We start from the raw sequence: 14,854 nt of genomic DNA, 5'->3' as shown, positions 1-14,854 counted from the left end.
TAATTTTTTTTAAAGATTTGTTTATTTTTGAGAGAGAACGTGAGCTGGGGATGGGGCAGAGGGAGAGGGAGAGAGAGCCCCAAGCAGACACCCCACTGAGCCAGAGCCCAGCACGGGACTGGCTCCCACCATCCTGAGATCATGACCTGAGCCAAAACTAAGAGTTGGACACTTAACCAACTGAGCCACCCAGGCGCCCCTTGGCACAATTAATTTTAATTTACGTTCATTACAGTCGACATCCTCTAAAGGTGTGCTGTCCAATGCTATAGCTACCAGCCTTAAGCAGCCGTTTGAACATTTGAAATGTAGCTAGTTAGAAATGAGATGTGCTGTAAATGTAAAATACATACTGAATTTTGAAAAAAACTGAATACTTTTTTTTTAAGTATTCACGACTCTGAGATCAAGAGTCACATGCTCTACTGACTGAGGCAGCCAGGCACCCCAAACATGAATAATTTTTAAAATATTAGTTTCATGTTTTGAGATTTTATTTATTGGAGAGAGAGAGAGAGAGAGAGGGAGAACACAGAGGGAGAGCGAGAGGATGAAGCAGATTCCCTGCTGAACTTGGAGGCCTACACAGGGCTCCATCTCAGGCCCCTGAGATCATGACCTGAGCCAAAGGCCAACGCTTAACTGACTGAGCCACCCAGGTGCCCCTAAAATATTAGTTTCATGTTAAAATTGAAATATTTTGTATATATTGGGTCAAACAAGATATATTATTAATTTTAAAATTAATTATTTTGTTTCTGTTTTTAATGTGTCTACTAGAAATTCTAAAAATTCTAAAATTACACATGGGGCTTGCATTTCTATTTGGACAGTTTTTAGAAAATTGATTTTCACTGTTATGTTAAATGACCTGCAGAATCCTTCTCAAAATCCTTCTGTAAAATTTCAGATAGCCACAGCTTTGTGTGTATGTTCATGCAGCAGAATCATCAGTGCTGAACAAACACATGGATAAAATTAAGTCCTTAAAAGCATAGTAAAAACGTCAAGGATATAAAGTTACTACTTCAGAGCACTAGTCTTTCTCATCTCTCAGGAAGCCCACCTCTCTCATGGCAGGTCCTCCACTTTCCAGAGATTATACACAGAAGCAGTACTGATTGCTAATTGGGAGAAGCTTCTCTTCACCATAATTTTAAAAGATATATTATGAAGTTGGCCCTTATTTTGCAAAATTGTGAAGCATTCAGGAACTTCAGAGGAAAATTATGACTTTATACAGATCTGTATGTTTTTATGATTTTATTATTCCTAACTAAGTAAGAAGGAATATTTAAAATGCATATAAAGGAACATGTAAAGTGAATATTTGTTTCTAGACCTTCCAGGTGGGACATGCATATTGAAATAATAGAAGGACAGACTCAGAAGGATCAGATTCTAACTAGGTCACTGACTTAACCTTTTGGGCCTTAATTTTCTCATCCGTCAAAGTCCTCAGTAGTTTACAAATACTTCCTTCAGCTTCAGGATTATAGATTGTAGACTTGATTCCTAGGTCATCTTTTGCTCTGCTTTTGGCTGTTACTTTTCTGTGGAATATTAAGGTAAAGTCCACTGCCGTGTGGCATGACATTGTTCTGCCACTCGTTACGGTCTTGACTTTCCTCAACCCTTCTTCCTCTGCAAAGAACCACACAATACAGGAGTTACTCTGTTTAATTTAGTGATGGCAGCTAAGGATTCTTATCCATCATGTAAAGTATTATTTCTTCAGACAGAGAATAGCACTCTATTTCCATAAACGCACCCAGTGCCCCCTGGACTCCATGAAATGGTAGGAACTTATATCATTGCTGTCTTTTCAATCTTGAACAGAATTATTTTCTAGTTTGCTTTCCTAGATTCAGCTAACCAATTTCATTAAACTGTGTACAGATTCTTCTTATATGTTAAATGAGAAGTAGAAATCAGCTTCTCTGCTTTTCTAGGTTTATTCCTCATGAAACAGCTTTCCTGTCCAGGTGAATATGTGCTGTCACCAACACCAGTCCTGAAAGTGCCGGGACCCTCCTTTCCTCTCGGCGGTCCCCTCTGGGGACAGCCAGGTGGAGATTGATCGGCCTGTTTACTTAGCAGCAGCGCGGAAGTTCCTGCTTGCTGGGGGCCATTTCTTCGCTTATGGGAGATTAAGCTTTCTTAATTAAAAAGCCACATCTCTCTGTCCTCCTTTCCGTGGTCTTCCAGAGCAAAAGGAGCTTGGAGAATTGAACTTAGACCATTAAATGTTAATAGTAATTTGTAAATCTGTTTGGAGTACTGCTTTAGCATCTGCAATCAGATTTTAGTGTCATCACTTTTCATCAGGTTTCTCTCCCAGGACTTTGAGAATCGGTTCGAGTTAGCCTGTGCTCTCCTCTGCCCTTCTTGGGTGGGAGGTGCAGTGAGTTACGTACTTACGGTGTGTAAAAGCAGAGAATAATGTGCAGCCCAGAGTCCTCCCCTGGCTAAATAAAGCTGTCTGGTTTTTATGATCGCATGTCCGTGTGAGCACACTTAGACACATAGAATCGGTGGCATCTGCAAGGTGTTTTTCCCTCCCACTCCCCTTTTCCTGTCCCTGGATGTCTGTCTTGTTCGTTCGTACTTCCTTATGTGCTGGCCGACCTTTCTCTGACCAGCAGGGCCCTGAGTGGATTCCCTGTGGAGTCTATCAACTCCTCTCTGTAATTAGCTTGGTGGAGCCACTGTGAAGTGATGCAAGAAGGGGTTAGCTTCCCCAGAGCCACGCTGCGAAGTCTGGCACACCCTTTACCTGTGGCTCCAGGGAGCCAGATACCAGGAAACCATTATGTTAATACAGCAACAGCGGCTCTTATTTTTTTCAATCCCACAAAACCCACATGTGACCTGACATGATCCTAAGGTATAAACAAGTAGCCAACATACTTTGGGCTCCTGGGTACTGAGTTTTCTTTCTCACTTGGTTTGCCAGAACCAAACCTCAAATCCCTTCTGTGAGAGCCGGTGATGCTATCTTGTCCATTATCTGACCTGGACGTTCTCTGGCAGCAAAAGTAAAGGACGGTATCCAGGGACCTCTGGTTACAGTTTTGCCCACTGTCTTTTCAACTTCCTCTTATTTAAACCAATTGTGGTTTTCTCCAACAGTTGCTATTTTACCTATTTGTCAGATATCATACTAGTTTTCTTTTTTAAGATTTTATTTATTTATTTGAGAGAGAGAATGAGAGACAGCATGAGAGGGAGGAGGGTCAGAGGGAGAAGCAGACTCCCTGCCGAGCAGGGAGCCCGATGCGGGACTCGATCCCGGGACTCCAGGATCATGACCTGAGCCGAAGGCAGTTGCTTAACCAACTGAGCCACCCAGGCGCTCCTAGTTTTCTTTTCTGAAATAAATTTTACCTTGTTGCTCTTCTTCTTTTGAAAATTGTTCTTGTTCCATGGATAATTTGCATTAAATAGATCTGTCATTTTGTGACCCTTAAAAACATTATTGTTCTCCTTGAGTCAGCTCAGAAGAACTAGTTTTATTTTGTTTCTCACAACTTGCTTTTGATAAACTCCCAGATGTCCTATCTAGATATACAGATTATAAACTATGGCAGTCATTTTGACTTCTCAAAGCCCCTTCTAATCTGACTATCATTTTATTCTAATTAGCGTTCTGTGGTGTTAATAATTTTTTTTCTTCAGCCAAATGCGAATGTACCAGATAATTTTAAAATTAAAGTTTATTTAATTTTTTTGCCTTCCCCCCTGATAGTGTTACTTAATTATAAGGTCAGCCTTCAAGAAGTCTAGAAAGCATTTTGAAATTAATGGAATCACTTCTTTTTCTCTTTCGGTAATTTTATGTCATTATAATACAAAGATTATTAGGAATGTAAACCTACTGGATAGTTTTGAGAAATTAATATTGTTTTTAAAAATGATTGCCAAATCTCATAGACTTAAGTGTACATAAGAATGTGAAAGAATGTTGAATATTTGGTAAGTAAAATACTTCTTTCGTGTAATTTTCTTTCCCCACTTGTACCTTCACTTAACAATATACCTTCTTTTCTGTAACTTTTACACCTCCTTTTTATTTATTTTTTTAATGAAAAGATTTCCTTCATAAACTTCAATGAGTTGGCAGTTTCCTCATTAAAAGATTTTTCACATTTGCAAATTGGTTCTTGGAGTTAAGCCCTGATATCAGCTCCGACTCCGAGAGTCCCTACGGTGATAATACAAGGGCAGGAAATTGCTGCTGGGCAGAGCAGAGCCCTCTGGAAAATGTGTCAGTGGTAGTCAGGAGCTCTGCTAATCTGAACCAAGTTTTGAAGAGGAAGCTTTCTTGCCAGCCTCACTGGAACCTTGACTCAGTCCCCAAGTGACACATGCTGGTCGAAAGTCCGGGTTTGGGTCTGTGTGAAATAGAGCAAGCACTTGCGATGTTTTGGCTACTCTACAGAACTCCAGGCTTTGGAAACACTGGTGTTGGAAACACTTAGAGACTGAAAACCTGCTATAGATCTTGGAATCTAGAGCCAAGTCCAGAAAGGGACTGTCCATTGTGCCCCATATGTACATTGGTTCCACTTAGTCACGATTGCATACTTGTACCCCTTTTATGATTTCAAAAGGAGGAAGGTTTCTATTTGTGATGCTGAAGAGAGGCTTCTAGTGTGTACATGTGATCAGTTTATGTAGGCATCAGCCTATTACATAGACTGGGGCTTTTTGCCCCCCTCCAGTGTGTAGTTTTCTTCTCTTTCTGTCAAGCAACCTCTGGGAATTTGTGTGTGCAGACCAATCCCAGTTGCCTGTAATGCTAAATCTTGAACAAGTTATTCTCTCTCGTCACTAGATAAAGTATGACTAAATCAGCACCACTAAGTAATTTTGGTGTATGTGTGTGTGTGTGTGTTCTGTTTCCTTTTCTTTGATTATGAAAGTGGTCGGTACTCATTTTAAAAGTTTATAAAATATAAAGAAAAATAAAACCCTCTTGTAATCTTTCTGTCTGTAACAGCCTCACTTAACATTATGAAATGAACGCTTACTGTCATGTTTTCAATGCATATTATATTTTATATGGTTGGAATCAGACTATATACAAATGTTCACTTATTTAAAATATTCACGCTTCCTTATGCTATTAGCATTTTTTGTATATCTGAAGAGTTAACTCTAGGAGAATAGCCATGTTTTTAAAGGTATATTGAATCAGAAAATTAGAGGAGATCGATTTTATGCATTTATTGCAATTCTTAAGTGACACCAATAAAAATTACTGTGCTGTGGCTAACATACTGTTAATTAGTCATATCAGCTTCCTGTAAGTGAAAGACTTAAATATTTGCCTATAAATAAATTTGCAGTGCCAACTGCCTAACTCATCACTGAACGGTAGCTGAATTAATTCTGATGTTTTGTCCTAGATATATAACGGCGTTTCTTTAACTTTTGTTTGGTCACCAGCCCCCTGAGAATTCAGTGAAAGCTATGAACCTTCTTCCCAGAGAACTGTATATTCACACAAAAAACTAATTGTAATGATAATCAATTATGATATGCCAGGCACTTTGCCAACTGCTTTATATGTGTTATTTCATTTAATCCTCATAGTAGCACTAGAGGGAATGCACTGTTTTCTTCATTTTTGAGAAAAAGCCATTGAAGCTTTAAGGAGAATAAGTAATTTGCCCATGCCCACAGACCCAGTATCTTGGGCTCAAACTCTGATATTATGACCTCAAAACCCATCCCCTCAATCACTGTGCACCTAATTTTAAGGAGCTCATAAATTCCTAAAGCCTGCTTATTGATACTCATGTTAAGGACACATTACCTATTACAATCCACAGATTTTCATTTGCAGTGAAGAGTATATGTGACTAACGAATCTTGCTGTTTTTGTAATTTATTTAATTAACAAATGAGTATTTGTTGAACATCTGCTATTTTAAGTACTTGTTAGGTTCAGCAATATGGTCCTTATCCTTAAGGAGTTTACTTATCTACATGAGAAGACAAGAATTATATACACAAAACAATGAGAAAAAATACAAACATGAAGTTGAATATACAGTAATTAGACATTTCCATAAACTGTGTGTGAAATCAATCTCTTTACTTGGCCATACCTTGATGCAATTGTCACTCTTTGATTCCCTTTGATTTATAAAAGGAGAATCAAACCTAAAAGGCCACTGTGTCCTCTGGGAACCTGGAAGATTCAGTGTGTCATAAAAATGAGGCCTATAAAGGGAGACTCTGAGAACTAAATATGTATCACGTCTGGATTCCTGCGTGGTTTCGGCAGTGTCATCTCTTAACCCCGGGGAGCATGTTCAAGAAGGAGATGTGAGAATGGGTAGCCAGCTCTCAAGAATTCAAACCACATACCACAGGTTAATTCTGTTGAGTTGGACATGTGTAGGTATGCAGAACACCCTGATAGTTGCTACTTTTGACTCAAGAAAGGTTCCTACTGACAGAGAGGATTGCATACTTCAAATGATGCAGCATAGCCTCGACTCATGCAGGAGCAATGGGGGAAAGCTACTGACCTTGGATGAAACCAGCAGGCATGAGAAACTTATTTAAGCTGACCACTGACAATCAAGGCTGTCAAAAAGAGCGGCTGTGGCTATAATTCAAAGAACTGCTTTCTGTAAGAGCAGAGTATGGGAAAATTGTACATCTGACTTGAACAGCCGCTGTCTACAAGGTTAGCACACATAATGGCTATTGCAAAATAGGAAGGATGGAGTAGTCAGGCTTTTTATTAACATGGCCCTCATCAAGTATTTGTACGGTTGTAGGATTTTACTCTTTTAAAACTTGAGTCATTTGGGCTGTAATATGATAGAATTAATTTACAAATGGCACTTGAATTTTCTTTTCAATGCAAATAGAAACCTAGTGCTGCTAATCATGCTAAATGTAGTTTATCTCCTTCCACTTACAAGAGTCGTTTTTATTGAAATGTCTAAAATAAGAATATTTTGTGTACAGTTGTAGAATACATCTGTGCTATGTATTAGTTTAATAAATTGTATTAAATTTCATTTCACATGTTGTTTCCATAATCCCTCCAACTTAACTTGTTAGCATTATTTTTTATTTAAGTGGGACAAGGGTGTTATGAAAACCAATTATGTCTAAGAAGCCCCAGATGGAAAATATTTTTAAAAAACAGGTATTTCTATAATTGTTCACAAATATCATTTAAATACATCCAGCTACTGGATGTTGCAAATACTTTTCCAGGCATTTATGCAAATATCTTGATGGATTTTTATTTAATTTCAAAAGAAAAGTATGATACCGAATCTGTATAGTTTCTTAAATTCATTCCCGGAGAAAAACATAATTGAAAGGAAAACATTCCTTTTCATATATGCTTTGAGCCAATACTTGAGTTGTTTTTGAGGTAAATAGTAGATTGATGTTAAATGTCCATCACACTTTGGCTTTACGGAGAGAATTCAAGACATAGTAACTGTCCAACTCTTGAATTTTTTCTCTCTCTGCATGGTGTGTGTTTGTGTGTGTGTGTGTATGCACGCGTGTGTGTGCGTGCATGTGTGTAGGGAGCTTAAACAAGACCTTTTGATTTCATAATAAGCCGGGCTTAGGGACGATAAAACTTGACATTCTTAACTGTTACTAGTGTTTGTCCCTGTAGCCCTGTGCAGTTATCTTCTTGTTAACGATGTAGAAGTCAGCATCATAAACTGAGCATGTACCTAAGGCACTACCGTAAATTACAAATAGCATTCATGTGGTCTCTTTGACCTAAGACTAAATTGGGGTAGTGGGAAGAGAAAAAAGAATTTTCAAGAATGGAAAAGAAGTGGAAGTCAAGGACAAAGAATACACTAGTAGGATGGACATGTGCAAATGTTCCCTAAGCTTTGCAGTGAGATTTATTTAGATGGGCCTTTTCAAATCTGCAAATACTCCTTTGCTCAAGAGCCAGGCAGTGGATCGGGACAGCTTCTGCTGGGTGTGTGTATGTGTGTGTGTGTGTGTATGTGTGTGTGTGTGTTGGCAATAATGCAGTCATGAGATAATACAAATAATCAGTGAGGGAATAATTAATGATGTGGCAGGGAATATTTTTTGATAAATGCTTGGGGAATGAGGTGACAGGCGTGAAATTAGAAAATTCCTTCAGCGATCTAAAATATAAATAGCTTTCGGAACTGAAAAGAGTTTCACAGCTGAAGATTTTATTGTGTTGAGAGGAAAACTTTTTTCTCTCCCCCACTCCCTCCTCCTTTGCAAGTTGTTTGTCCATTCACAAAACAAATACTCTGAAGCCCAGCGCGGCTCATGGGAATAAATTTCAGGTCGAATTAGTACAGTTTCCTTGCTGTCAGGATGCTGGAATTAATGGTGTTTTGATGACACGAATTTTGAAGGGCAAACAAAGAAGCTGAAGGGAGAGAGACATGACTCCTTAGAAGCTTGGTCCTCCTCTCCCCCAGCCTCTCTTGTCTTCCCTGTCATCCGTCTGCCAATCTCCCTGTCCATGGTTAGTTAAAGGCGCTTTTTATCCTCTTTTCTTTCCCACAGAGTTTGCCAGATCCGGCCCGGTGCCTGGGTTCCAGGAGGACACGCTGCAGTTGGCCTTCATCGACTTGAGACAAGTAAGTCTTTGTGTTTTTGTTTTTTGTTTTTCTTTTAAGATGTGTGACTGAAGACCATCAGGTCTTAAGGAAAAGGGGAGGGGAGGGGGATTGGCGTTGGCGATTCACACTGGAGACCTAAGGGTTTTTCCTCTGTGTTTGAGGCCACCTCTTTTATTTAGCTATCTGGGATCCTTAGCTATGGTGGAGTTAAAGGTTTTGTGAGTGGAAGGGAAGGCAGGAGGTGGGAGGAGGGACCCAGAGAGTAGAGGGACTCAAGTGACCCTCAAGTGATGCGACCCATTGTGCTACAGTTGGCTTCTGCAGACACAGCAGAAAGATAACTCGGCGGACCAACGCTGAGCAGGTGCACTGGTGCAGAGACTGCCTGCCCGGAGGACTTTTGTTTGCAGATAGAATGAGGGCGGCAGTATTTAAGAAAAATGAAATATTTTACATTCTGGAGGGTTGCTTTGGCTTGGTGACTTTTTTCTGTTGCCTTATGTCTTCCCGTCCCCTCCTTTGTAGAATGTGGTCAGCCATGAGTGACTAAGTGGTGGTTTTAGAAGGTGATTAGCAAAGGCCCCGACCGGTCATGCTTACCTGACGGGCAACCCTCTTAAAGTAATGTCGATGAAAGCCGGTACTCGGGCATACCCGAGTTTCGCAAGCCCATCGGATAGAAAGAATCGTTCTGGAGGGCTGTTGCTTGCAGATTGAAATGGGTAGGTTGGTAGGCCTTGGTGGTTTGGGTGGAGAGGAACAGGATGGGCGGGGGCCGAAAGAGGGAGAGAGTTAACTGGGCTCTGTCATCTCTTCACTCTGAAGATGGATGGGGTTGGATAAAAAGTGTGAATGAAGTAAGAATCAATGACTGATGCTTCTCTCCTATTAAAACAATCTTTTTTTTTTGTCTGTTTTAAAAAGGGGGCTGGCTTTGTTTCTCCTGCCATAATGATGCAGTGCCTCTTGTTTTCAGAGCTGACATAGTTTGCATTCTGAAAACTTTTAGATGCCCAGAGTATTTCTTAAAGCTATAGGACCCCTTGTATTGGTAGTCTCCTTACCACTGTGACTCGATTCATGCCGGAACAGCTTTTAACCCATAATGGATGGCCTGAGCTACCCCTGAATCCTTGTGGATGGGTGGTGTAATCTGTCATCTGATGACAATTCTGGAAAGCCCTGTTAAGCAGAAAACAGAAAATTGTGTCTCTATAGACCCGCCAAAGTTTGAGGATTCAGGCCGCGTCCCAGAAACGTGTGTCAACTTAGTATTTGGGGGCCGAGGTGGGGGTTCTCTTACACATAAAGGCTTTCCCAGCATGGTCACAAATGGAGCTGGGTATCTCTTTCCACACTTAAGACCTTCCACCTGTGGATTCAGCAACTCAACAGAGACAGTCAGGTTTTAACCCCTTGGCAGATGTGAGGCTGAAAGATTGGGATTTTTGCTTTAGGGTTTTATGGAGTGTTATCTGTTGGACTTTTCTCCCCTGTTTCTTCTCAGAAACTTCTGAGCCAATTGGCTTTTCTTGGAAAGCAGACACTGAATTTCACTGGAGAGACATATCCAAGGAAAAATTTTTCCTTTCTCGCTATTCATGAGAAGAAAGCGTGGTCATTCTCACTAGTTTGTGGTTTGGGTCCCTATGGAAAGCAACTAGTGTTCGCAGAAAATGTTAACTAAGGGAGTAAGTTAGAAGCACAGCCAAAATAAGGTGGATCTGAGCCGGGGATGAATGCTCAAATACGTGTGAGCTCTCAGTGAGGACTGTAGTTTGTGCGTAAGTTCCTATTTGCCATCGCATTTCTGTTCTGAGTTCCTTTTATGATATTTTAGCAGGAGAAACCAAAACTCCAAAATTTTACTCATAAGAAGAGTATGCCTCTTCCTATTGAATCTATCACCTAATTTCTAGTTATGGCTGTCTCTGTTAAAACAGCTTAAACTTTTCTAACCTAGATCATTTGAAAACCTTCTCCAGTTCTCAGGCTGAGGCTCATTAGCAGCAGGCCTCAGGTAGGTTGAATCATTGTGAGAAAAATGATCCCTCCACATCCCATGCTGCAAATATTAATCTCTTTGCAGTCCATCTTGGTCGTTCTCATAACTTATTTTAAATGAGCATCCTTTTAGAAGGAGACTTCTGAACTGTAGAGATGTTCAAACCATAAGGAGAGAACCTTGGAGTATGTCCCCAGAGGAGATATCTTGACCTCGAATGAAGCACGATTAAGTGTCCTTGAGTATATTGTCCTTTTGCATGTTCCCTTCAGAATCCTATAATAGAATTACAGAATTTTGGGGTTGGGGGCCAATTTTAATAATCATGCAGTATAACCTTTGGCTTGATACTTGAAACCCTATACAGCACCCCAGACTGTGAGAACTCACCGCCCCAAAGCAGCAAGGTCTGCCTTAGGACAATCTGATTATTAGAAAGATATTTCTTAAGTTGACTAAAATCTGTCTCACTTAATTCTGACCCTTTGATTCTTTATGTTTTTATTCATGCATCACAGTCTGGGGGATAGGCTTCCTCTCCTGATTTATTGAGCATCCTCTGGTAGCAGCTGAGTCTTTGTGTAGCATTGTTACCCATTCCTCATGTAGTCCTTATACAGTTGATTTCATTTTTCTTCCATATTATTAACAACATAGATTTTTATCATTCTAGCCGGTCCCGGCCTCTTTAGGTCCTGATTCAGTTTTCTAGCTTATTAACTGATTTCATCATCATGTCCTTTATTAGTCCGAGATAACAATATTAAACAGACGGGGCAGAAGTTAAAGGCAGAAGTTGAAGTTAGGGCAAGTTATAGAGGGTATAGGTCCACGCGGGAAACCACAGTCGCAGGGCAGCCAAGGTATTCTTCCACTGTCACCGACTGCATTTGCCTCACTGGTTTATGAGCATCCTCATTCTGATCAGACTGTCACGTCCTCTTGCTTTAGAGTGTTTCAGACACTATCAAGTGAACGATGATTTTTAAAATAATCAAAACGTAGACCATTTGATGCGATCATCTCTATATAGACTATAATAGCAGAGTGTCATTTAAAAGCTATAGAAATTCAGTTAGAAAGCAAATTAGATATGGACAGCGAAAGTATTCATCCTTTCCCACCTGTCCTGTCTATTCTCAGTTTCCTCATTCGTCAGGAAAAGAGTGAAATGACATTTTAAATACACAAGCTTTCGTGGTATTTTACACGTGTATAGCACCTCATAGTTAATGCACAGGAACACAGGAAATGCTACTTCTCTTATTTGTCAGACTTCTGGGTGTAGAAAACCTGCTGTTAATAATAACGTGAACTAGACAGTACAAATCAAAATCTCCTTTGCCACTTTATGCTTTCTAGGCTTCCAGGTACCTAAAAGTAGGATTGCGGTTCAACTTCACATTCCTATGTCAAATATATGTGCAAATTTCTGTCAAAATCCAAACTTGGGTTAATGTGAAATCTCGACAGGGATACCTTAAAGGGCTCACTTATTAACGATCTTGAAGTGGCGTGTGCACTCCAAGTCCTGGTAATTGCCAGCCCTTAATGCTTTGTAATTGGAATTACAGTACAAGACCAATAGTAGATTCTCAGTGGTGATTTGATTCTTCAACGGTGCTATGGTTTGTGTTTTTCTTCGGTTGTTAAGCATTAAGTGCATAATGCTGATGAACATAGAATTTGAACTTAAGTTGATTTTCATTTCAACTTAATTTTATCACACTGAGTGCCTCCTGTGAACAAAGCAAACGCAGGTGCTGTGGGAGTCCACAAATGAATATAATACAGTCTCTGTCCTCCAGGAGCAAAGAGGTGGTCAGCAAATACTTAATTTTAATATAAGTCACACTGTCATAAGTATTACATTGGAAGGATGGAGCCATTGTGTATGTTTCAATTATTTCATTATGTTTTGCTGCATAACAAAGCACCCTGAGACGTATTATCTTAATGGAAGAACCATTTATTTAACTCGAGTTTCTACAGATTGGCGATCGGGATAGGTTCAGTGGGCTCACTCGTACCTTGAGATCGGGCACTAGATTGCCTAGGGACTGCCTGGTCTAGGATGCCTTAGCTAGACTTACTCTTCTCTGCTCCATGTGATCTCTCATCCACCAGCTGCCTCACCCAGGCTTGATCATGTGACATATTGGCAGTTTTCAAGAGAGCAGGGGGAAAGGTGCAGACCCCTTGAGGTCGACACTTGGAACTGGCAAGCCGTCATTCCCACTACATTCTGTTGGCCAGAGCTGGTTACCGGGCCAGCCCAGAGTGAAGGAGTGGGAAAATCGACTTCAGCTTGTCCTCTGGTTGGGATACATCGTTTATACAAACGATGTATCTATAAATGCAGAAAGAGGCCTTAGAATGGAGAGGTCTTTGTGAGCCTAAGTAGTTATAAAATATTTAAAATCATTTAAATATATAAAATTATATATATTTTATATATATAAAATGTATAAAATCATTTAAAAAGTGGAAAGTTAAACTGAAAGAAAGCCAGGCATTGGTGAGGAAGGAAAGCGTTTTAAGCATAGAAAATAAACAGTTTTAAGTTTTGTTTGAAAACAGCTGGGGGTAGGTTTAACTAGGATCTCGACTATCTTTCCTTCTTTTAAGTATTAGACTAATCTCTTTAAACCCCAATTTCTTAACTTCTCTTCTTCTTTCCTTATTTTTATTGTTCAGCTTCCTCATGGACCTCTTTTTTTTTTTTTCTTTTTAATGTCCTATACTTCTCATCAAACCCTGCTTATTGAGGGCCACCCTGGAATATTTCACATTTCTGTTATTCACATTCATTGTGAGGGCATCTTAACTTCCCCAGATTAATTAATTATTTACATTGCTCTTTTCAGTTCTGGCTGTTCACCTTACATATTTGACCAACAGAAGTTTGAATGGGTTCTTTTCTTCAGTAACATTTTCTGTCCCTTGGCCCCGACTGTGATTTACTTCCGATATACTAAGTGTTTATAGAGTTGAATGAAGTAGGTTGCGACATTGCATCAGATCTTCTGAATGGAGCTTGTTGGCAACGACTCTTAAACAGCAAAGCCATCCCAAGATATCTCTGGCTTTTTATAGATGGGGCCGGTGACATTCCCCCTAGGCCAGTTATTCCCCAATTTCTAAACCTTCAGTCGAAAGTAAACACGGTGCATTTCCATTGCAGGCGCTTAACTTGCCTTAAAAACAACTGTAGGGCCTGAGAGAAATAATTGTATGTTTCTTTGGAGATGTTGAACAAATTCTGATGTTATTCCTGTTAGAGGTATACAGGTGAACTCGGTCCTGTCAGCTAATAAAGGTATGCAGACTTGAGAACAGCTCAAGAACCCAACTATGTACAACTGCCCCTCCTATTCCCCATCCTATTTTGATCCTATTCAATGAAATTTTGCCTTTGGAATCAAATTGCCTACTCTTTTCTTTTGCCCTCCCCACAAGTCTAATGAACACATGCCCACGAAGAGGAACATTCCCCCTCTGCGTGACTGCTCTTGGCTCTTGTGGAAAAATCTTGCTTAATAACCACTTAGGTTTTAACCTCCGTGGGATACCCATTGATAGAAGAACTGAATTTGTCTGATACAGCACATAACAAAATGATATATAATAAATAGAATTTCTTTTTTAATGTTTCTCCCTAACCAGTCTAAACAAGCCCAAACTAGGAGACTACATAGGGGGAGGCCTGGGTCAGGGTAGGGCAAGCTCACATCTTACAAGGCCTCAGGTGGCAGTCTTCTATTTTTTCATCTCAATGGTTAAGCTGTATTTAACACAAAGAAAGCCATTTCCCACATGTACTTCTTAATACTGGTTTTTAACCTGCTGGGATGTAACCTGGGGTGGCCTGTAGTTTTCCCAAGTGTTTCCCGAGCAGTTGCCAAGGAGTCATGGTGGAGAAAATGAGAGGTGTGGGGAGTCAATAAGGGAATATTTTTGTGAAAGGATGTTCTTAGTGGAGGAAGACAGAGTGGTATGCAAATCCCCAAATCCTCTAGTAGTAAAGTGTCTGGACCAGTAATGTTGTCAGTAGAAATACTCTCCAAGTGCTCACTTGAAGTATTCTGTTGACCTCCAGATTGTGTATGATCTTGAATAAATAATGGCCTGTAAAATTGGGAGTCATCTGCACCAGGGTCAGAAATCAAACAGCTTGATAACTCATGGAATTGGAAGATGTCATTGCTACGACAGATGTGGATGGTGGGGTCAGAAG

General features: G+C 40.0%; 1 protein-coding gene across 1 annotated transcript in view; it reads left to right on the top strand.

Annotated features, from left to right (window-relative positions):
* Positions 1 to 14,854, top strand: part of EXOC6B (exocyst complex component 6B) — a 557,753-nt gene that overhangs the window by 404,906 nt on the left and 137,993 nt on the right. The window contains exon 16 of the mRNA XM_081797284.1: positions 8,557 to 8,630. Coding sequence (XP_081653410.1) covers positions 8,557 to 8,630 — 74 coding nt within the window. The remainder of the gene's footprint in view (positions 1 to 8,556; positions 8,631 to 14,854) is intronic.

The sequence above is a fragment of the Leptonychotes weddellii genome, chromosome 10 (assembly GCF_054177405.1).
Source record: "Leptonychotes weddellii isolate Sample4059 chromosome 10, ASM5417740v2, whole genome shotgun sequence".
Lineage (NCBI taxonomy): Eukaryota > Metazoa > Chordata > Mammalia > Carnivora > Phocidae > Leptonychotes > Leptonychotes weddellii.
Note: the sequence above shows the minus strand (reverse complement) of the source record. Positions and strands in the feature narration are given on the sequence as shown.